At 43.3% G+C, this 26,390-nt stretch overlaps 1 protein-coding gene across 4 annotated transcripts in view; it reads left to right on the top strand.

The window, feature by feature from the left end:
• USP24 (ubiquitin specific peptidase 24) overlaps positions 1–24,843 on the top strand; it is a 135,262-nt gene extending 110,419 nt beyond the window's left edge. For 3 of the 4 annotated variants that reach the window (XM_077891909.1, XM_077891910.1, XM_077891908.1), the window contains 13 exons: positions 3,247–3,343; positions 5,650–5,766; positions 6,210–6,302; positions 8,027–8,129; positions 9,644–9,765; positions 11,082–11,195; positions 13,064–13,129; positions 15,716–15,782; positions 16,885–16,963; positions 19,339–19,414; positions 19,804–19,890; positions 20,240–20,350; positions 22,084–24,843. In XM_077891909.1, coding sequence (XP_077748035.1) covers positions 3,247–3,343; positions 5,650–5,766; positions 6,210–6,302; positions 8,027–8,129; positions 9,644–9,765; positions 11,082–11,195; positions 13,064–13,129; positions 15,716–15,782; positions 16,885–16,963; positions 19,339–19,414; positions 19,804–19,890; positions 20,240–20,350; positions 22,084–22,146 — 1,195 coding nt within the window. In that variant the 3' untranslated portion in view covers positions 22,147–24,843. Of the gene's footprint in view, positions 1–3,246; positions 3,344–5,649; positions 5,767–6,209; positions 6,303–8,026; positions 8,130–9,643; positions 9,766–11,081; positions 11,196–13,063; positions 13,130–15,715; positions 15,783–16,884; positions 16,964–19,338; positions 19,415–19,803; positions 19,891–20,239; positions 20,351–22,083 lie in introns of those variants that run through there. The other variant, XM_077891912.1, reaches the window with a different exon arrangement.
• The last annotated feature ends 1,547 nt before the right edge of the window (positions 24,844–26,390 follow it).

Below are 26,390 nucleotides of genomic sequence, written 5' to 3'. Positions count from 1 at the left end.
ATGAAGCTCTATGTGAGCAAACCCTTTTTCAGCTCTCATTCCTACATCTTTACCTTGTAGAATTTTCTGTGGAGTACTTCCATCAGCATGCAGATATGCTCTGGTATCTCTCAACTTAAAACAGACAGCAGGGAATTCAGAAAGCCTGTTCATTTCCCTGCTGTACACAAAGTCCCTTCCATGGGGAACTCATAGGCTGGTGGCATGTTAGAGAGCTAATCAAAACTCTTGATCCCACATTCCTTTCGTCTCTAGGACTGAGCTCCAGACACTGATTTGCCTACTTGATATCTCTTTCTTTCTCTAATCTGCCTCATACAGCAACAAAAGTGGGTGTTTTTTTGTTATTGTTGTTTTTGTTTTGTTTTAACAAACTGAATCACATTACCTCCCTGCTTGAAAATTCTTCAGTGGATTCCTGTCACACTCCTGATAAAATCTACAATCTTTACCATAACCCACAAGGCCTTGAATATGGTTTTGTTTCACTTTCCTCACACTGGCTTATTGATTCCTTAAACATGCTAACTTTTGTTTTACTGCCTAAAGACCCTTGCACCTTTACTCCCTCTATCTGGAACATTCTCCCATCCAGTCCTGCATAGTAAGCGCCTTCTTATCCTTCAGATATCAGAGAGGCCATTCCTTCCTGATGGCCTCATCTGAAGCTGGTCTGTACAGTTGGTCTGCTCTACTGTTTTGCCTGTCCCCTCACTAAACACTGGCTTCTTGAGGGCAGAAGCTGAGTGTTTGGTTCCCTACTGTAAAACAAAGAGCATGGCACATAGTAAGCACTCAGATGTTTGTAAGTGCATGCATGCGTGCATGTGTGCATACATGCACATATTTCATAAACAGTGCGAATAAACATTTCTGTGAAGTGTGATATGTGCATGCCCCTTCAGTTTGCATTCAAGACCAACTTCCCCCCATTTTTCCAGAGTAACTCCAAAGTCTCTTCCCAATAGTTGGGAAGTTGAATAAGATAGAATTGCCATATATTTGAAAGAAACATGGCAAATATTTAGTTTATTCCCTTATATGCAACCAGGCTTGCTTTTAAATGTCTCCAAAGGAACTTGGTGACTCCTTTGGGACTATGTTTGATTTCTTAGTGTTCCTGATGGTTAAGAATCCCAGTGAATTACCTAGTCTGAATCCTTCCTGAGAGCTTATTATAGTTTTATCTTTTTATCATTCAGTTTATCATTATTAGTTGCTGGTTTTGTATTTTGTAATTTTATAATTGCTTCTTTAGAATTTTTAACATCTCATTGTTACAGCTGAAGTAACAATGTGAAGGGGATGCTGTCTCTTAGGTCAGAGCGAGCTTCTCAGTATAGTCTTTTTTGAGACAATGCTTGAATGTAACTATAATAGTAAAAATTTGAATTAGTACTAAATATTGTTTGAAAATTGATGCAAAAAAATTAAAACTACTAAATATTTTACATCTTTTAAAAAGTTTTTATTGTGGAAGTGTTTAAATATATAGCACAATAGCCAGAATGAGAGCCCTGCCCTGTACCACTCGCTTCCCAGGTCAGGTTATCAACACTTTGCCCATGTTGTTGCCCCTCCCAACACCCACCATTCACACACAGACCTGCTTTTTTTCCTGTAAAGTATTGTTTTTAGGATTTATTTATTATAGAGAGAGAGCATGTACATGCACGCACGAGTGAGGGGTTTGCTAGAGGGAGAAAATACCAAGCAGACTCCCGCTGAGCTCGGAGCCCAATGCAGGGCTTGAGATCATGACCTCAGCCAAAATCAATAGTCAGACACCCAACTGACTGAGCCACCCAGGTGCCCCTTTTTCTCTCAGGTATTTTTAAGTAAGTCTTAGACATCATATTATTTCACTATAAATTTTTCAGCCTGTATCTCTGAAAGTAGTTTCTTAAGACTCTCGTGACCTAGAATTGCTCCTCCCAGCCGCCCCTTTGTTATGCCATTTTGTTGTTTGAGGGACAGACTGATGATTTGCCTTGTCGAACTCTTCACGTTCTGGATTTGTCTGCATTCTCATAGTGCCTCTGTGTCCTGGTATCTACGATAGGAAATTGTAGGGCACCCCCTGATGATACTCTTTCCAAAGGAATTACACCTAAATCTAATCAAGCCTCTTTACAGGCATATTGTTATCTCTTTAACTTTCTGACCATTGCCCCTTAGAGTCTTAGTGGATTTTGAACATAGCTTTCTCTGGTGCAAATTAGGTAGCTAATAGGTAGTATTAATGGTTATGGGGAAGAGCAGCAGAGAGGGGAGGAAGGAAACACTAGTGTTGCCCTCAAACAGGGACCAGAGCAGGTTTCTACTGGCACCTGAAGGTTGTGGTCGTCGAAATTTGGCTGTATTTAAGTCTTTCATGTGGAGTAATGAGAACTTTGTGCTAAGAAATATTAGAAAAGTCAGGCGGGTTTTCACTTTGCTGGTAACAGTATGGGTCATCACATCAAAGTGAGCCTGTTATGCAAAGAACAAAGGTTGACTGTGGAGAAGCACACCTTGGGGCACGCTCACCCCACACACGCTTCCGCCTGACCATGCCTCTCCACAACTGGGGCTGCCTCCCCCACCACTCAGGCACCTGCAGGGGCCTGTAAAGGATTGCAGTAAATGATGCAGTTGGGGGGCATTGCATGGTAGCTGACTATAACATGAACAGTACCGGAGATCAAGGAAGCCCTTGATCAACTCTGACTGCTGTGGTCATCACCCTCATAGAGGAAGAAAGGAGGGAAGCATGACCTCTTGGGCTGCAAATCCTCATTTAGGGGGGATTTAGGTAACAAGGCCTGGCGAGGGAGAGGAAAGGAAGAGGTAGAAATACTGGTTCACAGGTGGAGTAGAAGGAGATCTCTTGACTGCAGACCTTAGTATCTTATTCTGAGAAATCCCAAGGAAAACTGAGTGAACAGAATCTATGAAATACTAGGTTCTTTGCTTTCATGTGTCTTTATGCCCGTTTCTCTCCTTAAACCGTTATGTTTATACAGATGCTCATTTTAGGAGAAAGGTGGGGAAGGAATCTATTTTTTAGCATCCAGGGGTCTGATTTTCCTGTTTGGCCTTCTCCTTCCCTCATGAGAGTTTCCCAAAGCTCTCAGGAAGCTTGACCTAATATCTTAGAGGGATTTTGTTTCTTGGATACTAGATGGGCCTGGTGTTGGGGAGGTTGGTTTATAGAAATCCATTTTTGCTTTCTCAACGTGCACCTTTTCTCTCTCTGTACTTTAGGATTTTCTTGTTGGAGTGCAGTGTGAGAGAAGTGCGAGTTGCCGTGGCCACCATTCTGGAGAAAACTCTAGACAGTGCCTTGTTTTATCAGGATAAGGTCGGTCTCCTATCTTAGATGTTATTTATACATTCTGTTCCTACCAAGTGTTTTAAATTGCACATGATAAGAAAGAGAGCCTAGGATTGGAGTCTGGTAATTTTGCCACATAGAATGAACCTCCCGTGGACTGCCTTTCTGATAAATGCCAGGGTAGAAGGCATGCTATCCTTGCCGCCTCATATTCTAGGAGTCAGGATAGGCTAGGAATTTGGGTCTGCTCTGGTCTGCTTCAGGATTTTCTCTCTAGAGCACTCCTTTTTCAGAGTCTTCTCTCAAGAGTCTGTGTTAGATTTCACTGAACTGAGACTAACCTAAGTCTAGAGACTCCAGTCTAGACCACAGGCATTTTGAGCCACACTTGGCTTTGTCTCTTTCCTAATAAACTGTTTGCATTATCCAAACCAACCAAGTGCCATCCATCAAGGAGCAGCGGCCAAGAGCGTTTCTTCATTGGTCTCCATTACTCCCTAGTCTTTGTTCCTGTTCTTCTGGATTTCTTCTTCCTAATTCTATTTTCTGCAACATATTTTCTGGTTTACAGTTCTACACATGCGAAAACAAACATGGTATTTATTACTATCCTCAATCCCCCCACATTTTAAGTCTTAAGGAAATAAATGACATACGCTGTAAGTCTGATTATTCAATCTGTTATTAAGTCCTAGCAAATATAACACTTCTTCCCAAGTTTGCTGTTTCAAACAGCTGACACTACATGGAAAACTTTGAAAAATGTTATTTGCAGATCTGATTGGCTCCTTGTAGACATTGGCTGGAGGCAGTGTGTCTCAATGAACTCAATGCAAATTCTAGGAATTGCTGCTTCGGATCCAGATGTTGGCTCTGCTGTTCGACCTTGAGCAAGTCCTCGAAGAGAGATGCTAACCCAGTTACAGTATCTGGCACCCTTCCACATTGCCTGACCCAGAGGTCACTGTTAGACCAGACAGCCTCAGGTGCTTTGCTCAGGCCAGAGTGAATGAGGAGGTCAAATACACCCTTTAGGGAGGACCTAGAAGAAGACCATGTCTCCATTCCAAGAATTATTAAGAAGCTGAAGTTTCGTGCAAGGCGCTGCTTTTCAATCAGTTTAAACAGCAGGACCATTTTTTAACTTCACCTTACCTAGATGCAGAATATATAGAATCAATCAATGGGAGCCTGTTAGGATAGTTTAGATACCATTGCTTTGAAACACCCCCGTGGAGCTTTTCTAAGATACTTAACATAAGGGCCTTCTCGCTGTCCTCCTTCCTGCCATGTACCAACCCAACCAGAGGGTAAAAGCAGAATTAGTGCAGTCTCCTTACAGATGGGGTCAGGCTATGGCATAGTAGTCCATCAACCTCTAGAGGCAGGACTGCAGGTAATAGGAAGGGAAGGGAGTGGTGGAGGACGTAAGCATGCGAGTCATTGCCTCAGTGAATTCTATCTGATGTCCAGTGGATGTATTTTATGTCTTTTTTTCCCCCTATAATGGAAATGGTGCCTCTGGCCACCCGCTTTATATTGTAAAGTATTTTGAAAACAAAGTACTATATAAATGGTAGGTTTTACTGTATTTTTAATGAGTGTGACAGGACGGATGGGAATATTTCAGCCTGTGAACACCATCTTTAGGGGAGATGAGATAATAAGAGTAGTAAGCTGGTCTTAATCCTCCAATCACAGATGAATTTCTAGGGACTTGTCCAAAACCAGTTGGGGTGGGAGGGAAAGAAGAAGCAATGTGATAACCAAAATGGTTTCTAAACAAATAAAATGTTTTTCAAAGCTTTCCATGAGGCGTCAGCGGGCTTTCAAGTAAGTTCACGGTTGAGTTGATATTACCGTTGTCATTCTGTCAGGCTGTTGCGCTCCATTTGCTCCATTGGCTTGATTTCTGGCCCTTATGCCTGTGTCTGTGTTTTTTATTCTTTGCATCTGTGATTATGTGAAGAAGTAGCATAGTGGAGGGAGGGATTCAGAAATGTTTCCTCTAAACCCCCTTTTTTTCAAGAGACAGAAATTGGCTCTGCAGAAAATGTGACCATTAGCCATACAGCCCTGCCCTTGAATCTGAAATCTAGAAAACAAGACTAGGCTTTCCTCTTGTTTCTACAGTACCAATCTTTCCCTGGAAGATAAAAGTGATGATTTTGTTTTTGCTCTCCAAAGCATAAATCCATCTGAATCTGAGACTGGATTGTATCAATCAGACTTTACTTTTGTTCTTAAACGGTGATTTACTTCAGATTAACCCTGTTACAAGTGTCTGTCTTATATTCTTTCTCTTTATATGATTTCATCTTTCTTCTAACCAGTTAAAAAGCCTTCATCAGTTACTGGAAGTACTACTTGCTCTGTTGGATAAAGATGTCCCAGAAAACTGTAAAAACTGTGCTCAGTACTTTTTCCTATTCAACACTTTTGTACAAAAGGTAAGTGATTTTTTTTCTAGTATCTTTCCTAATCTAGCAAAGTTCTAGTCTAAAGGAATTTTTCATACATGGAAGAAATTTGGACTGGTCAATAGTGGATCTAAAGATACGATTTTATGAGTATGTCTTCTTAAAAATCTTAAGATCTGTGGATTCTGTTACTTGCCAGAATTCTGATACAGGTAGATTTTAATTACTCATTGAAGACAGCAGAAGGCCCCATTAGAACTAGAGCCTTAATGCATGTCTGGCAGCCAGCGTGAAGCAGTGGGAGTTTTTGTTGAAACTCCAGTGTTTTTTAAACTACATTTTTAACCAGTACTTTATGTAAATTATTACAGCATTTAAAAACTTACTGGGCTCTTAAAACTTCTCATTAAGTGTTTTTAATACACATTTTTGTCTGGATAGATCTATAACTTATTCTCGTTATGTTGTGACAGCAAGGCATTCGGGCTGGGGATCTTCTTCTGAGGCATTCAGCTCTGCGACACATGACCAGCTTTCTCCTCGGGGCCAACCGGCAAAACAATCAGGTAGTGCCTGCTGCTGTGTGGCCCAGTGTGGTAGCCATGGTTTTGTCACCATGTTGTTTCTCTTTGTAGGTGATGAACATATTCAATCTCATAAGATTCCAGGTGCTGGTACTACATACCCTTTAGAGTTCTTTGGAGTTCATTTGTTTTTACAGCCTCCTCGCAGAATTTAGTCTGATGATAACCCATGGAAATGACTAACAAGAATATCAGTCAGGAAATGTCCTAGGAGGAAAGATGGGCTCCAACTGGGGAGGTTTTAGAAGGCTTCAAGAAGTAGTGCACTGGGGTCTCCACTTGTCCTCAGGGACCATGGGCAAGGCCATTCTGTCAGAGATTGCTGGTGTAGGGAGCTGGTGACAGGGCTGGGATGAGAACGTAAGGCTGAGCAGTGTGGCCTGACGATGCCTGCTGCATGTATAGCACTCACAGCCAGAGCGTGAGAGGGAAGTTTTCTGTGACAGTGGGGCTACAGAGATCCAAGGATGGCTCTCCTATTTGGAGTTTCTGTGCTGGTGTGTTTCTCCCATCACCTTATGTCTTCTCTTTGACAGATTTAAAGGTGAAAAATGTGAACATGCACAGATAATAAATGCTATTTATGGAGTACCTTTTATGCACCAGGCACATTGGTTACTTTACATGTTTTGCTTGATACAGTTCAATAAAATAAGCATTTTCCTCCCCATTCTCAAGAAAGCTCAGAGAAGTTAAGTGTTCATGCGAGGTCACAGAGCTAAAGCATCATGGAGCAGGGACTCAGGCCCAGCTCTGCTTTCCCCTCCGCATAACACATCACATAGGAACGTGTTCCTGTCTAGATGAGGAGACACAGACTTACTGCCCAGAGCTCCTCTCTGCCTCCTGCTATGCCACCTGTTGCTCTCTGTAACGTCAGCAAGTACTGCTGTGTGATAGTGTGTTTGTTCGTGTCACACTCTTGTATCTGGGACTCTGTTGACCCTAGCAGTAGACTGACATTAACTGTAGTTAAATAAGATTTAATGTAATTAATAGTGTCATATAATCCATATTGTTTTACTTTTATGGGGCACACATAACATTGAAAACATTTTTACTTTTCATGTTTCATTGGGTCCTCAAAACCATGAAGGGGCAGGTAGGTCATCTCTGCCGTGACACAGAGAGGCCAGGGCTATTATGGTAAAGAACTTGCCCATGTCCACCTACCACCATGAATGGCACAGAGGGGTCGAGCCACCAGCTCTCCAGCCTCCTGAGTTTTCCCCATCATACTAGGGTACGGGAAAGTTAGCCGGCACAGGTCAGAAGCATTCAGTACCTAAATTGAATACAGAAATGGAACTGTTTGAGAGCACAAGTTAATACGTCTTTGGGGAAAAAACACTTTCAGCTAGCTTATTAAACCCATGACGGGCAGCCCGGGTGGCTCAGTGGTTTAGTGCCACCTTTGGCCCAGGGTGTGATCCTGAAGACCCAGGATCGAGTCCCACGTCAGGCTCCCTGCATGGAGCCTGTTTCTCCCTCTGCCTGTGTCTGTGCCTCTCTCTCTCTGTATCTCTCATGAATAAATAAATAAAAATTTTTTAAACATTAAAAAAATAAAACCCATGACTTTGATCTCTTCTACCATCAAACATTGAAAAAGAATCATGGCTCAAAATAGCATGAGCCAGCCCGTCCCTTCCTTTTTATGTTATTTCTAACCAAAATAACGTCCAGTATATTTTCTCTGTCAACAGATACGTCGGTGGAGTTCAGCACAAGCACGAGAATTTGGGAATCTTCATAATACAGTGGCATTACTGGTTTTGCATTCAGACGTCTCTTCTCAAAGGAATGTTGGTGAGCTTTTATTAAATAGAGAGTGAATTTATCAGTAATGCATGGAGACTAATAATGCTAGCAATTAAATGAATGTTACTTCTTATTTTACTGTTTGATAGTTGAGGAACACTGAAAATTATTTGTTTTAATGCATGTTAAATTTCACCCTATTTTATTAGCTTGTCACAAAAGAAAGTCAATCATTTATTTGGTGGGCATGGATCTACAAGTATTTAAAAAAACACTCTGGAATTAGAGGCTAATCCACAGTTCATCCATCACCATAATTGACGCAGCTAATCTAGTGGGGAAAATAGCCAAGTGTGGGCTAGAGTTCCTAGTGTTGTTAACTTGACCAAGTCACCTGACCTTTCTGGTCCTTAGTACAAAATGGAAATACGAAAAACATAATTCCCCAGGCATAATGAGGATTTAATCGGCTAAAATGTTAAAGTTCTTTGTAAAGCTAAAGAGGATTCAGATGTAACTTATGTCATTGAAATGTGTTTGAATGCAAGATGTAGCTGGTACCTTTCCTGTTTTGTCCCCCAGAGCCAATAGCTCAGTCCTTATTTAGTGCAGCTGAGACAGACATTGCCTCTGTGCTTATCCAGTGTTCTAATGTACGTGTGTACCACATCTTTACACTGTTCTAGGCCTTGGCAGGACAGCACCAACAACAACAGTAATGACACAACGAAACAGCTGGAAAGTATCCAGGGTTTTCTGTGTGCTGTGGTCTTTCCACAGAGCTCTGGGGTTAGGTGTTTAATCTCCTCAGCAAGCCTATGAGGGATGGTCCCCTTTCCCAGACAGGGAAGCCACAGCAAGGCCAGGTTCATAGCTTGCACGGGCCTCCCATCAGGAAGCAGCATAGGGCCTGGCATATGAGGCTAGCCTCTGACCACCAGCAGCTGTGGTAGGCATTCATACTGTGTGACCAGGAAGATCTGCTAGAAATCACAGAGCATCACTCTGCTCTGTAAGTGCAGCCTGACTCTCTAAAAGCACCACTGGGGAGCACCCCATGGCTGTGAGGCAGTTTGCGTCCTTCACTTTGACTCATACAGCTGAAAAGACTAAGGCTGCCTACCTAATTCGTGGGTTCAGACGGGTTTGTAAAAGAAAGATGTGAGTCCTCCCTCGTTTTTTAGCATGTAGGTCGATTCTCCTTAGCATAAGTGGTGGTGGCTGGTATTTGAGGTCAGTTGTTGGAGCAACAAGTGTCTTATCCAGTGTCTTAGAGGCATTTGGACATTTTCTTTCATATACTATTTATATTTTTACTTCTTTCAAAGATTGTCTTGGGAGATCTTAAATAGTCACCCCAACAGCTTAGGCAGAAATGCTGTGAGAAGTAGACATCCTATGTGCATGCCTGGCTTCCCCACCAGGCTGTGAGGGAATGAGCTATATGTACTAAGCTACTGCGTGTGTGACACTTGAGAGAACCACTTCACCCTGTGGGTATCTGTCTCATGAAATGACATCAAGTGATGAAACAGGCTTGGTTTTTCTTTGGTCTCCTACAGCTCCTGGTCTATTTAAGCAACGGCCACCCATTAGTGTCGCCCCCTCCAGCCCCTTGCTGCCCCTCCACGAGGAAGTAGAGGCCTTGTTGTTCCTGTCTGAAGGGAAGCCTTACCTGTTAGAGGTATGTACTTGGTCTTCTTGAGCCTTTTTCTTTTTTCTTTTAAAGATTTATTTATTTATTTATTCATGATAGATAGAAAGAATGAGGCAGAGACACAGGCAGAGGGAGAAGCAGGCTCCATGCCAGGAGCCCAATGCAGGACTCCATCCCGGACTCCAGGGTCGCGCCCTGGGCCAAAGGCAGGCACCAAACCGCTGAGCCATCCAAGGATCCCCGAGCCTTTTTCTTTTTCTTTTCCTGTTACCTACTTGGGGGAAAATGCCTCTTGTAATATCTTCTGTGTCACTCTGATATTTAGAGAAAGAATGATTCTTTCATATTTTTTTAAGATTTTGTTTATTCATGAGAGACAGAGAGAGAGAGAGAGAGAGAGAGAGAGAGAGAAAGGGGCGCAGAGACACAGGCAGAGGGAGAAACAGGCCCCATGCAGGGAGCCTGAATGGGACTTGATCCCGGGTCTCCAGGATCACACCCAGGACTGAAGTCAGCGCTAAACTGCTGAGCCACCCAGGCTGTCCAGAATGATTCTTTCAAATTAATTTTTCTTCCTGGGTATACATGTCAGAAAGAAATGAGCTGAAGAGAATTTTTATGGTCCTCTCTGCAAGCAAGGATCAGATATCTGGGCCCAGCCCTGCTCATTCCCCCCTCCAAGTCTCAGGAGGAGGTGAACGACACTTCTGCAAGAAGATATTAGGAGTTTATTAGGAAAGGATTTTGTTCCCCATCTTTTATGTCTGTCTCTGGTTCTGGAATGCCACAACTCTGGAGCACACTTGTTTTATAAACCTCAGGAGTGTAGGAGTGGGCTGCTCACAGCCCTTGGTTGTTGCACCACTCATTGTGTGGCCCATCTGTAGCCTGAGTCCCTTCCTCTTCTTTCCAAAGCCACCTACTGGTGGCTTGATTTACATGTATAAACCTATGAGCTGTATGTCATACTGGCTTTTTAATTATGTTGACAGTACTGCGCACTCCTTTTTTTTTTTTTTCCGCACTCCTTTTTAAAGATTTTTTTTGCTTAACATTGTTTACTTTGGGGATCTATCAGTGATTCTTTTAATTTGGTGCTGGGGGTATACACTTGGGGCATTTACCTTTGAAAATCTGATAAAAGTAACTCCCCGGGGGGGAAAAATGCACATTTGCAGATTTTTTTCAGACAGACTTAGAAACCTCTAGTAGTTAAGAAAGCCTATTTTGAGGCAATGTTGAAGATTTTAAATCTGAGTACATTTCAGTAAAAATCAGAAACAACATAGCGATAGTGAACTGCAACATAAGAAAAGTTTACTCTTTTTATACTCTCCCACTAGGTAATGTTTGCTTTGCGAGAGCTGACCGGCTCTCTCCTAGCTCTCATCGAGATGGTCGTGTACTGCTGTTTCTGTAATGAGCACTTCTCCTTCACCATGCTGCATTTCATTAAGGTAGGACCCCAGTGCGGCCTGTTGAAAGTTGATAGTCTGCTACTGAGACTCTAAGAAAGTATACATTTGCTCTTAGTTAGTATACTTCTTTTAATAACCTTAGTTGCTTTTCTTAATTATAAAAACATACAGGCTCATTAAAAAAAAAAAAAAAAAAAAAGAATAAAAAGAACTCAGAGTCTCACCATTCATTGCTAATCACCATGAACATTCTCCTAGGTCTCCCTTTTATTTTCTGTGCATGTATTTTAACATGATTAAAATTTTACTGTCTTTATGATTCTATGTCTTTTTTTCACTTGGGCATTATAAGTATTTTTTCATATCATTACATTACCGCTGAGGATATTTCATTTACTCATGTACCATAATTTACTTAGCCATTCCCTTCCTAGTGAGGCATTTTGCACTGGGCTTAATTTTTAGCTATTTAGAATATATTTTATAGTTAATGATATGCTTTGGTGACAATTATTATGTAAAATAGCTTTCCAGCTTCAGGTCCTTTTCCTAGACCATTTAAAAATCAAAAATAGGTTGGCAATATAGTTCATAAGGAAGCTCTGACCAGTGTCGTAATTACCCTTATATATGTTGCTCCAAGCACTGTTCTAGGCATGGTACATATTTAATTCACCCAATTCTCAAGTAGTCCTGTGATGTAAATACTGTTATCGTCACCATTTTACAGTTGAGAAACTGAGGCACAGAGTAAGTAACTTGCCCAGTGGCAGAGTGGGAATTCGAACATTGGCAGTCTGGCTCCACGGCCGTGCCCTTAACCATGTTGTTCACTGCCTTTCTAGGTCCTACCAGAAAAACCAATCAGCCTGCATATATTTTTATCAGGTTTTTGTTTTTTAGTTTTTCATCTTTAATTTTTAATTACCTGTCGGCATCTGCTTTGTGAAAGATTAAAACATACAAGTAAGGCCAAAGCCCACTTGGCCCACTACCAATCACCATTGTCCCCTGTCTGCCCTGTCCCAAGGGTCAGTACTGTCACCTTGGTATGTATCCTTCCAGGCCTCTTTTGGTAAATTTACACTGCATATAGTAGTTTCTGCCACGCGTTCATACCTGTGTCAGGATTTGTAATAGTGACACATGAAGTGTTCACAAGCAGCAGGTGGTCAGGGGATTATGTGGACACATAATCCAGGCTCTTGCTAAAACATGTTTCCCTCAGCCTTTATCTGTGAAACCCTGTATCACAGGTGACGGAGTTTCTCTTCTTTACTCTTTATATGACCTCTGCTGTCAGGCTGGGAGAAGTCTGACTTGACCTCACAGAGTGTGAAGATTCAGTGAGCTGTGACACCCAGGGTGCCTCCTTTGTGCCAGCGCTAGTGCCTGGGAGGGTGGTTGTGTAATGCCACGTCCCCTCTCGTGGCGCACATGCACAAGGTTGCCAAAGTGCACAGCACAGTGTGACTCTGACAAACCTTCACACCTTCCTTATTTTGTCTCAGCAGAGTCTGCATTTTCATAAACTGACTTTTCTTATATACATCCTCATAGTGTACTTAACCCAGAGCACATATTCTGGAAAACCAAATAGAATATGTATCTATACATATAAAGGATATGTATAGAAGCAGAAATTTGAGCCTGTTCACTAAAAGCTCTGTCTTCCTGCCTTTCTCCTCTCTCCTTCCTAATTTCATAGTAAAGTATCACAGTGTTGCCATGCCACAATCCATAGAGACTGTGCTGGTCCAGGCTTAGCAATTGGGCAAACTGAAGCCCAGAGAGGGCAGGTGATAGTGGTAAGAGTAGAGTTTGCAGCCAGTTCTGGTGCTCGCCACTCTGATAAGCTTTCTACTGAAGGCTCACTGGAATTTTTATGCTTTTAAAAAATATTTCAGAATCAACTAGAAACAGCTCCACCCCATGAGCTAAAGAATACGTTCCAGCTACTTCATGAGATACTGGTAAGTGAAAATGTTCCGATCCTCTCATGGTGTTGGTTATGTTCACTAGTGAGCACGTGTTTGTAAATAATAAAGCTGTGTGTCCTTGTACCATTTTGCACTCACTTGGTCTGCACTGAGTCATCCCTGAGTACATCGAGGTCAGTCATGGTTTTCACTACTGCCTGAGAGGCAAGTGGTAGAGAACCACCTCGCAGGGGCTCACAGTTCAGGGAAGGGGCCAGACAAGGACAGGCAGTGACAGAGCAGAGAACCAGCTAGTGGCAGAGACGGCTTTCCTGTGGCTGAAGGACCCTGCTACGCACAGACCTTGCCTCCTTTAAACGTTAAGACTGCCAGAGGTAAATTGCGGGCTCTACAGTTCATTCAAATCTAAGACACCCTGGACTCTGTGTACTACTAAAGATACTGTTTACAAGCCAAGAAACTGGCATGTAATTGACTATAGGATACATTTCAGAAGTATTGAATGCAGAGAATTCACTTGAGAAGCAGTAAAATACATTATTGTTAGAAAGTAGAGCTTAGCAAAGTGGAGGGATTTGCCCAAGGCGCCACGCTTGCATTAAAGTGACAGAGCAAGATTTGAGCCAAGGAGCTGGCCCCAGAGCCCACACTGGCCACCAGAGCTGGTGTGCAGGGACTGTAAATAAGTGGCATGACCAGGAGAAGAGGGAGCTGATGAGAACTTGAGGGGAAAAGCTCGACCACATCATGAAAGGTTGCAGGTGCCCAGAGCATGTGGGCTTTTTCCCATAGGCCCTTGGCTGCACACTAGTGGCCAGGTTCAGCCTATATGCCTGTTTTATTTGACCTAAAGTTGTTTTGTTTTATAATATCTAGATCCTGACCCATGTTGAGAAACCAGTAGTATGGTGAATTGGCCCCATTTCCCCAGTCACCTAGTGCGGTTAGCAGCTGGCACCCCCCAATGAGGCACATGCTGTGTGGTCTGCCTCTGTCCTCACGGCTCCACAGCATCATACCTAGCCTACTTTGTTCGTTTCTTGTCATCCTGGCCTCTGTAGACATTTCAGTTTGCAATCTCCGTCATCATTGGTAGGTGCTGTGGGTGGGCTTTAACAGGAAAGTGTTATGACTTGATTTAGGTTAGAAGGGTTCCCCTGGCACTTGTTTTGAAGGACTGACAGAGGAAGGAAGCCAGATTGGAACTGAAAGACCACCTTGGTGCATGTGCCAATAATCTGAGAAGTAGCAAGGCCTGTACAGAGGAGAGACAGAGCAGAGGTGACAAGGGCTAGGCCTCCACTTACTTGGGAAAGAAAAACAGTAGACTGAAGTGACTGGATGTGAGCCGATGAGTGTCTAGCCCAAGGCTCCCTAATAGGAGAGACTGGGTTCCCTTCAGGTTCCCAAGACTTCACATAGGCCTGGGCACAGGCTGGTCATTTAATAAACACTTCTGAACGAGGAAAGACATCATGGGTGGTGTTTATAAAAAGCCCATCTCTCTGGTCTTTTACCTCTTTTTGATCCTAGTACTTTTTATAAAATATAGAAGATTGTTGCTCCTCAGGAGTAGGACTGTGTATTGTTCATCTGCTCAGCAGCAAACCACTTAGCTTATGGCCCTGTGCACAGTTCAGCACCCGGCACTAGAGGTACAGCTGTGAGCAGGGCACGGTTCCAGCCCAGTGTAGCATGGCAGCACAAACCTCCATGCTGCGTGTAGAGCTGAATTGTAACAAAACTCTGACATGGTTTGGATACACAATTCAGATGCTTGGGATCGTGAAATTTACATCCTTGTAGCCCACTGTACCTTCCTCTAGAGAACTATAGAGGGTAGTGGGTAAGGACATATACATAGGAAATGAGTGGATCTTCAACTATTACTTAAAATTGTTCATCTTTGGTTTAAAATTTAAGGAGGCCCTGGCTGGTTCAGTCAGAGAGCATGTGAGTTCAAGCTCCACAATGGGGAGTAGATTGTACTTAAATAAAATAAAATAAGATTTATTGAGGTATGTGCCAGTGACATGTTCATTTGTATTGGATTTTGTTAAGTCAGGAACTGAAGTAATCTCTTGAACAGAATCTTTTTTTTTTTTAATTTCATTTAAATTCAGCTAATTAACATAAAACGTATTGGTGTCAGAGGTAGAGGTCACTGATTCATCAGTCTTATATAATACCCGGTGCTCATGACATCACGTGACCTCCTTAATGCCCATCACCCAATTACCCCATCTCCCCCATCCAGCGATCCTGTTTCTTTCCTGTGATTAAGAGTCTCTTATGGTTTGTCTTTCTCTCTGATTTCATCTTGTTTTATTCTTTCCTCTCTTCCCCTATGATCCTGCTTTGTTTCTTAATTTCCACATATGAGTAAGATCATATGATAATTGTTTTCTTATTTTACTTAGCATAATATCCTCCAGTTCCAGCCATGTCATTACAAATGGCAAGATTTCTTTTTTTTTTTTAATGGCTGAGTAGTAGTGCTATATATCTAAACTGCATCTTCTTTATCCATTCATCGAACAGAATCAAAAAGACCCCAGTGAGTGGCATTACACAAGTTCCTTTTTTTATTTACCAGCCTTTGTTTCCTTCCTGTCATAGGTCATTGAAGATCCCATACAAGTGGAGCGGGTCAAATTTGTATTTGAGACAGAAAACGGTTTATTAGGCAAGTACCTTGGCCTTCCTGAGAAATGTCTATAGCAGACATGCAGACAGCCTCTTGTTCTGGCTGGCCTCCTCCCCAACCAGTCTGCCTCGGCACTGTGCCCCAGCAGCGGCTCTGGAAGAGGCCTGTTGGGGTCATGGGCTCCCACATTCTGGTCAGGAGAGGTGAAACCAAAGGATCTTATCAGCTGGACACTCTCCACTTTAGTCAGCAAGGTGCAGCTCAGGGTCCTTTTACTGGGTCAGCTAAGAGTCAACAAGCTAAAGGTTACTTTCTGATGCCAAAAGTCTTTCAATCAATGCATTGCAGCCATTGAGGAGGGAAAGAGTAAAACTTCGGGCTCAAGATGTGTCATCAAGCTCATGAAATGGGATTTTTTTTTTTTAACTTGTGTGAATGTACCTGAAAAAGTACATTTTCAGCTTTTGAAATGAGCTTTTTGCAGAGTTTTCTTCTTCAGAAAGCGAAGGTGGCTTTAATGAGCCATTTCTTAGAAAAAGAGTGGTTAGAAATTGTCCTCTCCAACACCCACCATCCCACCAGTATCCCCAGTTAATCTGAGTCATTGTAGATTTTGCTCTGTGGCAAGAGATTTAAGACCTCCTTTTATCACAGCAGAGAAATGTAAGCTAAAAAAGTTGTGTAGCTACGACATTGCAGGCCTCCAAGTGGCACCCAGGTTCTCTGTAACTTCCAGACCATAGACTTTGCAAGAGCAGACAGACCAAGGACTATTTATTTTTACATCCACAAAGAACAGAGCAGAAAGTATTTGTTGAAACAAACTAATATCGTAAATTTCCCATTTATCAAACTTACAGTGTTATCACTTCAATGTTTGAAGGTTTCTGAGTGAATAATCAGCTTAGTTCCTTTCAGTTCTAAAAGCTAAACTTCCACTGCCACATAAGTTTCTGGAATACCATTTAAAGTAGTGTTTCTGTCCATTAGAATTGAGCCAGCACCAACCACCATGCTTTTAGTTAAGTGCCTTCTCTGCTACTAAAACTAGTTGGTTGTGAATGTTCAGAACGAGAGTGGTGTTACTGGGACCCACTCTCCGTGTGCTTTCTTGTCACAATTCCCTCTTCTTTTCACTCAGCCCTGATGCACCACAGCAACCATGTGGACAGCAGTCGCTGCTACCAGTGTGTCAAATTTCTTGTAACTCTTGCTCAAAAGTAAGTATTGACTCAAAATTCACCATTGGAAATGGTGTTTTCAGTTGCAAGTCAAATATGACTGGGGAAAAAATCTACCTTGGTTTTGTTCCTAGAGAGCCTGACTCAGGGCATGTTTTGGATGGTTTGGAAACATATTCACGTGATCTCCATGATCTCCGAGAGATGTGAGGGAGGGATGTCAGAGGAGCAGCAGGTCTTATGGAACCCAAGAAAAAAAAGGCTAAACCAGCAGGTCTTATGCAGGAAAGGCAAGAATCGAGACAGATTCGAGGACCTTCACAGCAAGGGTTCACGAACTTGCACTTGAGATGGCTTAAATGTAACTTCCCTGCCAGCTCTGTCAGTTTCTAAATCCTCACTTTCAAAACAGCCTCTCAAAAGGCAGAATCCTTTTACAGCTCCTTACACTTAGGACCCCAGGCACTGTGCTAAATACGTTATCTTGCTTGCACTGAATCATTGCAACACCTCCTCAAGGGCAGGCGCTGTGGGCCTCACAACATGGGTGGTGTAGGTGTACGTGGCCTTGCGTGCAGTCAGAGCAGAGACAGACGCACTTTAAGGCACAGGTTCTTTTTCCCTTTTTATTTAATTGTAGCAAAATACAGACAACATAAAATTTGTCATTTTAACCATTTTTAGGTTTACGAAGCAGGGGCATTAAGTGCCTTCACGTTATCATACCATCCGTTTCCCAAACCTCCTCATCTGCCCAAGTTCAAAGTCTGTCCTGATTCTACAGGAACTATTCCCCCTCCCCCTGGCAGCCATCCTTATACTTCCTCTCTCTGAACTGGACGAATTGCACTGCTCCTATACGTGGAATCACCCAGTTATTTGTCTTTTGTGCCGCTTATTTATTTCACTCAGCATGAGGTGCCCCATGTTCATCCAAGGTGTAGCCTGTGCCAGAACTTCTTCCTTCTTTAAGGCTGAACACTATGCCACTGTATAGCTATACCACATTTTGTTTGTCCATTTATTAGTTGACAGACAGTTGGGAAGCAGGGGTTCTCAGTGTTCAAAGGAACCTTAGTGGCATGCGGTCTCAACTCCCTTGCGTAGAGTGTGGGCACACAGAGCACAAGCAGCTGCATGCGCCCCCCCCCCAGGTTACTGAGTGGACTGCCCTGCCACCGCCGGGTCCCACACCAAGCCTGCCTTACAGCTTAATTGATTCTGCACCAGATTTTTACTGATTCTTCAGCATGGGGATTGCCATTCTTACATTTATGCCAAAATAAGAGTAAGAAATCTGTTGGGCTCAAGCTGCTGCTACATCTGAGCGTCTTGAACAGATTGTATGCCTAGTTGAAATAACGCGTGAATGTGCATCTTCCAGATGACATAGCATTGTGAACACAGGTGGAGACTGTCCTGCCACAATTGTGGGTGCGTTAATTAGGCTTGATGTTGGCAGCATAAGTGTTCGCCTAAGTGGCATTTCCAGGTCATACTGGGGCCACATGGTGTGTCTGATGCCAGCCCATCAGTGTCTTTATGTATATATTTCTGTGTTCTCCATCCCTCCATTCTGTACAGACATCATCACTGTCAGTACTGTCTGAGTATGAAGGACAGCTTTCTAAAATTGTTTTTCTCATAATATCATTCTTACTCAAATCACAAAAATTTAAGACTCATTTATGTTGTTATTTTTTTTAAAGATTTTTTTTAAGATTTTATTTATTCATGAGAGACACAGAGGGAGAGAGAGAGGCAGAGACACAGGCAGAGGAAGAAGGCTTCATGCAGGGAGCCTGATGTGGGACTCGATCTCAGGACTCCAGGATCACGCCCTGGGCTGAATCCAGATGCTTAACCCCTGAGCCACCTAAGCGTCCCTTATTTCTGTTATTAAATGGACAGTGTGGGGATCCCTGGGTGGCGCAGCGGTTTGGCGCCTGCCTTTGGCCCAAGGCGCGATCCTGGAGACCCGGGATCGAATCCCACATCGGGCTCCCGGTGCCTGGAGCCTGCTTCTCCCTCTGCCTATGTCTCTGCCTCTCTTTCTCTCTCTGTGTGACTATCATAAATAAATAAATAATTTTTAAAAAAATGATTTAAATGGACAGTGTGTTATGGGACGTTTCTGTTTAATTTTATGTTTTAGTTGCCATCTTTGAATTGTAATAGGATTGAGTGGGTGAGGTAGTCCTAGATAAAAGACTTTTCACTATGTATTTACCTTTTCCTACCTTTTGAAGTTAATACATAGGAATGTATCCAAACCAAAACAAGTGAAAATTTAAATAAAGACAACTGAACTTTAATGAAGATAGTATTTGTGGATCAAAATCAAAAGGTAATATAGATTAAATAAGCATATGTGCAGGGAAAGCCTTTGTCTATTACAAATTCCCACCTGCCAGGTGTCCTGCTGCTAAGGACTACTTCAAGGAGAATTCCCACCATTGGAGCTGGGCCGTACAGTGGCTGCAAAAGAAGGTAAGTGCAGTTTGAACTTTGCTGGCTATCACACAGGAATCAATAACAACTCACCTAGTCAGGAAGAATCTCTTCATTTGGAGACTAGCCTTGATTATTTTCAGACTTCAAACTTTTTTCAGTACAGTTGATGATACCTGTCACTACGCCTGAAGTTCCTATCTTAACATGGTGTCTTAACTTTATGGGTGAGAGAGGAGGGGTGATTATATAAGATGGAGTAGTTCCCTGAGCTCTTAAGACTGGACGTGAAACCCTGTTGTGATAGAAAATCTGGGAGGATCAGTGTGCTATGTTAGGTGCTTTTTATATTCAAATATCTACTGATGGTAATTATGGACTCATGTGGGCTTGTCATCTCTGATGGCATTTTTGACCTTCCATCTCAGATGTCAGAACATTATTGGACACCACAGAGTAATGTCTCTAATGAAACATCAACTGGAAAAACCTTTCAGCGAACAATTTCGGCTCAGGTGAGGCTTCTCTTTTGGTTTGGCATGGCTCAAAATCCCATAGATAGGATTTTCGGTGTTTCTCACAAGCCAGTCTCAGAGACAAGGGGTGTGAGGTTCAAAATGAGAAGACAGAAGAAGCGAATTTCTATGAAGAGAGAGCATGTTGTCGGGCAACTGGCAAATTAGGTGCCAGAAGAAAAGCAATGTGGGTAGCAGAGGTTAAAGGGTGCCTTGGTGGCTGCCGGGAAGACACTACCTGGAGGCTCCCACTGCCTCCAAAGATCAAGTGAAGGATCGACTTCTTTGGTGGTACTGCTGCCACTGCACATCGCCTGACTTTTTCCTCTTGTGTCTAAATCTCTCACAGGACACATTAGCCTATGCCACAGCTTTGCTGAATGAGAAAGAGCAATCTGGAAGCAGTAATGGGTCGGAGAGCAGTCCCGCAAATGAGAACGGAGAGAGGCATTTACAACAGGTATTGCTATAGCCCACATCCTCATGGGAAAGGGTGCCACCTGCTCTGAAATTTTCCAAAAAGAATTTCCTTAATCAAGAAAAAAGGAGACCCCAGCTCCACCCTCTGGTGATCCCTGCCCAGGGCTCACCAGCAATGTGCCTACAGAGTGGAACAGTGCTGCAGACAACAGTTACAATGAGGCTCTGACCTGTCTCTGGCTAGCAGTGCAGGCATCCCTGAGGTAGGCCTGATAAAGCACGGCCACAGAGGTGTTCATTCCAGCTGGTTCTCTGCATTCTGTGGGGTTGTGACAAATCCCCTCTTCCATCTTTTTGGCTCTTACCAGCCTTCCTAGAAACACAGATCCTTGAAGGGAAGGGCTACTGAAATACACTTGTCAGGGGAATAAAAGAATAATTTTAAGCTTATTTAAAAAAAAAAAAAAAAAAACGTTTTCAGTACTGCTCAGCCTAGTAGAAAAAGGAGTGAAGTACATATAGAATACTTACTGACTAAGCAGGTGGAAACGTCATGGAGTGTGTCGTGCCTGCCCTCAGCCTGGCTAACCTCCCATGAGGGCGGGCTCCTCTGGAATTCCACCACAGGGCTTGGCACAAAGGCCTCATTAAATGAGTCTTGATGATGCCATTTTTTTTAACCCTCAAATCCTCACAACCACCTGATAAGGTCCCTGTTACCCTGACTTTAGAGAAGGGAATCATTTCTGGGTTTTTTTTGTTTTGTTTTGTTATTTTGTTTTGTTTTGTTTTTAAGATTTTACTTATTTATGCATGAGAGACAGACAGAGGCAGAGACAGGCAGAGGGCGAAGCAGGCTCCATGCAGGGAGCCCAACGTGGGACTCGATCCGAGAACTCCAGGATCATGTCCTGGGCCAAAGGCAGATGCTCAATCGCTGAGCCACCCAGGCTTCCCTCAGTTTGACCTTTTAAATAGCTCCCGGGCATCTGTTCCATTGTCATAAGCACCTTAGTGCTTCATGACAACTCTGTGCCTCGCTCTTGCTTCCTTTGCTTCGTCTGCTTAAACCCTTCATGGCTCTCCATTCCCATCAGGGTAAGGGCTGGAATCTTCAGCACAGTCCTGCTTGATTTGGCCCCTGCCCACCTTTCCCTGCTTCGTTTGCTGAGTTCTGGATACCAGTGGCCGCCTTGTAGTTTATCAGATACCCTTTTTCCTTCTACCTCGGGCCTCCCCTACTCACCCCTGTCTGTCTTCCACTTGGCTTTATGGGTCACTTTGCAGAGACTCCCTTCTCCTTCCCCACCCCTACCCCCAGCTAGATGAGTCCCAGGACACACAGCAGGCATTCAGATCTTTGTTGGCGTGTAAGCAAAGTTCCCCAGCTGGGGATGGAAGCAGAATTCAGGAGTGACCAGGGCCATCTTCAGCAGTGTGGCTCCGTGCCCAGCCCAAAGCAATTCTATCACATTACTCCCCTGAGCAACTCCCCTGAGCTGTGTGAGTGCTGTGTGCTCTGTTGCCTAGTGGCATGGTGATCTGAGGTAGGTCACTGGGTGCTTTCAGTGATTACGTGAGAACATAGGAATGAGAGTTTTGCATAATCAGGCACTGCTGAATAGGAGTGTTGCAGTTAGGTTTTATTACCCTGCAATAAACATTTAGTTGTTAAATGCACACGTTTACCCAACACAAATAAATCAGTGGGCCTAGAGCAACTTTTCTCTCACTTTACTGTCTGTGAATTGGACTTCCTTCTCTTTCTCGAAGGGTTCAGAGTCCCCCATGATGATTGGTGAGTTGAGAAGTGACCTTGACGATGTGGATCCCTAGAGGAACAGCCCGCCCGGTGCACAGTGAGGAGTCACAGCTCAGTTGCAGGTGCTCAGCGCTGTTTTGAAATCAGATTCTCACCCTTGAGCCCTTTAGAAGAGCCCGAAGCTTGGACTAGGGGAACCCGTCATGATCTCAGAGGAGTGTGTGTTTTTAAAGAAGGCACTCTTGCCCCCTGGAGAAGGTTCAGGAGCTGTGTGGCAACGGGAGAACTGTCTCTGGATCAGCTGTCCTGGGGCACAGTCCACACATGGCTTCACATCTGTGTGGAGATTCTAGGAAATAAAACCGGTGGCAGACTTTGTCGTTACACAAACATACAAGAGGGAATGGGGTAAAGCTGTTGCTTTCTCTACGATGCTACAAAAGAAATTCCTTTGGTTTTTATATTTAAAAAAAAAAAAAAAAGCAAGCTGCCTTTAGATATGTGAGGGCAAATTTTTAATCTTGCAGTAACATTGAATAGGAATATCCAATTTAAAATGATGTAAAGATAGGTGATACAATTCCTTTTCATTGTAAAATAGTAGTTAAAGAACTCCGTTTACACAGACCTTTGTATTTAATATGTCTCCCTATTTGTATAGAATTTCAGACGGGTCAGAATGCGAGCCCTGGGCATAAAGTTGGATCTTGATGAAATGTTACCAGGATCAAAAATTGGGAAACTTATTATGCTCTTTAAGGTATTTTTCTGATATAATTGAGGTTGAAAAGAGCAATAAAAAATTTTTTTTTAATTAAAAAAAAAATGTCCTCCAGAAGTACAAGGTGCATTCTATGACATCAATCACTAAAGAAGTTATGGAATTTTTCCCCAAATTTTGAAAACAGAAATAAAGAGCACTTTAAATTATAATTTTAGTGAGTTTGACTTCATAAAATCATCTTTTTAATGCTTGGAGACATATTGAATAAACTGTAGTCTTAAATCATGTGATCTGCAATCATTTGCTTTTGCTTAAAATATAATTACTGAAACCCTTGGTACTGGTTGTATATGAAGTTAAGTATTTGAGTTGAGAAGTGCTGCTCTGTGAGTTGTAGTAATTTTAATGCAGAGAAGGAACTTGACACTTTGTTTCTCTTCAACATGACTAAGAACACTGAAGAGACCAGATTTATTTTCCCGGAAATAACCAGAAAGTAATTGAACAGCTATCCATCGTGTGTGGGTATTTCCCGAGTAAAGCAGTAAAGCACCACCCACTCATTTCAGATTAGATACCAGCTTCCCTTTTCCAGAGGGGAGAAGGGGATATGCCAACGTATTTCATATATTTGTACGTTTTGTATTTTGAGTTTCTACACCCATCTTCAACCCAATTTTGCCTTTAGTTAGGTGTTCTGCCTTGTTTCTAACTCACCGTGCACGGAACTGGGGAAGCTTAGGAAGTGCCAGGTCACCCCTGTTGGTTAGATTTGCCAAGTCAGAGAGGCATGGCCAGCCCCAAAGTGCCTTTTTGGTGGCTTTCGCATTGCGTGGACACAGGACAGACCGCTTTCATCACTGTGCGCTCCAGCACCCAGCCCCTTCACTACTGAACGTTGAAGTAACTGTGCAGCTGGACCGCAGTTTGTATGCGTGTCTGCAGCCCCCGCAGCCCAGCGATGGCCACTGTCAAGGACACCGTGCAGATGGGGCTGCATTTAGAGCAGAACTGCACCCTCAGAGAATTGGTCAGAAGGAGTTGGCAAATTTTATATGGTTCTGCTGTTCTTGGAATTCCAAATGTGATGTTTTAAAATTGATTTTGAGTACCTAAATATTACCACGTCCTACTGTTTTCCCTACTCTATCCTCCGCCTTCTCTCCACCCCATCATGAAACAATTGTGTAGAACATGACCTTGAAATGCCAGTGATGATCTGTGTTGGGACATCATCGCTGGCAACTGCACTCTCAGGAGCCCAAATTCAGGAGTGAAATTGCCACTTCTAGTCCCTTATTTCCTATGGAAACAACGCCTCCCACAGCCCCCAGCACCTGCTGTTCTCACTGTAAGGCTCCATCAAGATCACCCGTCACTGTTGTGTGTCATACGCTCTGGTTAAGTTTGTGTTGTTGCTGCAATGACCATCATGCCCTTTGCCAGGAACCACTTGATTTCCAGCGGCTGCAGTCTACAACAAACCTGCTGATGACTTTTTTTTAAAGTGACACTTATGACAGGCTTACCTTGGAAGAGTTGTCATTTTTACTGCCAATTTTTTGGACGAAGATGTTTTTATAAATCTTTCAAAATGGTCTGCACATCGAGTAGGAATTGCACAACTAACTCAATGCTGTGTGTTCTCAAGACACTCCCTTCATGAGGCCCACCGCAGGGCACCGAGTCTGCCCTTGGAGGGAAACGAAGGAGCAGCCCAGCAGGTGTCCCGCCCACGACTTCTCCTGGAGTACTCACACGGTCACTGGCAACTAGAAGACATTATAGGACCTAGAGCATCTGTCCTCAGACTTAACCCTGTCTTGCCCCACCCTCCCCGCTAACATGGAGATGTGTGCAGTTACCTTTTGAGCTTGGAACAAGCAGACTGGAATTTCCCTCTGCTACCTCTTGTGTACAAAAATCTTGTTTATAAAATTTCAAAAGGAAGTAGATAAACGAAGGGAGAATCTTAATCCTAAATTTGGTTCATGAGTGGCAGAGTTCTTAGCTTCTAAGGGTATAAAATAAATTTTTCAAAAATGTAGAGCTGGAGTCTCACTTACCTTCTTCTGCACGGTGCTGGGACATCGGGGCCTGTGGCCTGCTGCCAGATGGCCCTGGGATTGCTTTTAGAACTTGGCACTGATATGAGTAAGGCCTCTCTTTAATAATGATGGGTGATGGGTCTTCTGAGCCTTCTGCAGCTCTGTCCTCTGGATAGCCTGACTGTTTCAGGATTAATTTGCCAAGCTTGGACAAGGATACCCAACTCAGGCTGATGGCCTACAAACACGTGCCCCGTGGCCATTAGGCCTCCCACATGGTCCCAGTATAAATCACGTCCCTGGTCAAGCTGGGCTTCTTGCTAGACCATGGGTGTCAGCCTCGCTCCTGATGTCCTGCATGTGCACAGCACACATGGCTCCCCTTTCCTGGGACCTTTTGCTGCTGCAGACTTTCCCTTTCTGTGGCCCACACCCATTCCTCTCCTACTTGCAGTGACCACCTGTCAACATAGGCAAAATCCAAGTCATTTCCTTCTCTCAATCATGGAGCAGTTAGGGATGGCTATCTCATGAACCAACACCAGAATCTGCCCTCTAAGGGAAAAGGGGATGTCCAGCACCGAGGAGCAGGCCAAGGTGCCTGTGCACAGAGGAACACAGTCTTCTTCTGGCACTCAGGCTGTTGGCATCGGGAAAGTTCTTGGATCACTTTCTATGATGCTAAATTGTCAGAAAATACAGCTGAGGATTTTTGCTTTGTAGGCAGATTCCCTTATCTTTGAGCTGCTTAGAGATAAGCTTTGACTTAAGATAGTTACACTCACCAGCCTCAGAGAGGCTGGGAGGTCCCTTATTGAATGGCAAAATTCTACTTTGCAAACTGGGAAGTTCTGAGACTGTTCATAATTTCCAATCATGACAAGTGATCGTGAATATAGTACTGACTAATTACAGAAGCACTCAGCATCTATATGACTGACTTATTCCTTAAATACTGACTGCCGTGGGGAGAAGGGAAAAAAGGAGCCAGAGCTTGCAGTGGACACGAGGGAAGAGCATCAAGAACGCCACAAGGGCACCAGTTACCAGAGAGGGGTTACCACCTAGGGGGCCCAGGGAAGACAGATTTTCTTCTAAGACATAAATCCAATACCTGATTTACTCAACCATTACACAAGTTTTTATCAAGTGCCTAATACAAACAAGGCAGCACGCTAGACAGTCAAATCCAGGAGTGACAAAGTTGCTTTTTTTTTTCTTTTTAAAAGATTTTATTTATTCATGAGAGAGGCAGAGACACAGGCAGAGGGAAGCAGGTTCCCTGTGGGGAGCCCAATGGGCTTGATCCCAGGACCCCAAGATCATGCCCTGAGTCGAAGGCAGGCCCTCAACCACTGAGCCACCCAGATGCCCCGACAAAGTTGCTTTTATTTTAAAGGTCACCCTGTAATAAAAATGTTACAAAAACCAGAATAAATATCTTCTAATTAACAAAAGCAAAACAGGTCTAGAAAAGCTTCTTGCTATAAAAAGGCAGTAGAGAGAGCCATTTACAAACAGACCAAATAGATAAATGCTGGCTTGT

This window comes from Canis aureus, chromosome 3, assembly GCF_053574225.1.
Source record: "Canis aureus isolate CA01 chromosome 3, VMU_Caureus_v.1.0, whole genome shotgun sequence".
Taxonomy (NCBI): Eukaryota; Metazoa; Chordata; class Mammalia; order Carnivora; family Canidae; genus Canis; species Canis aureus.
This window is presented reverse-complemented; position numbering and strand designations above follow the sequence as displayed.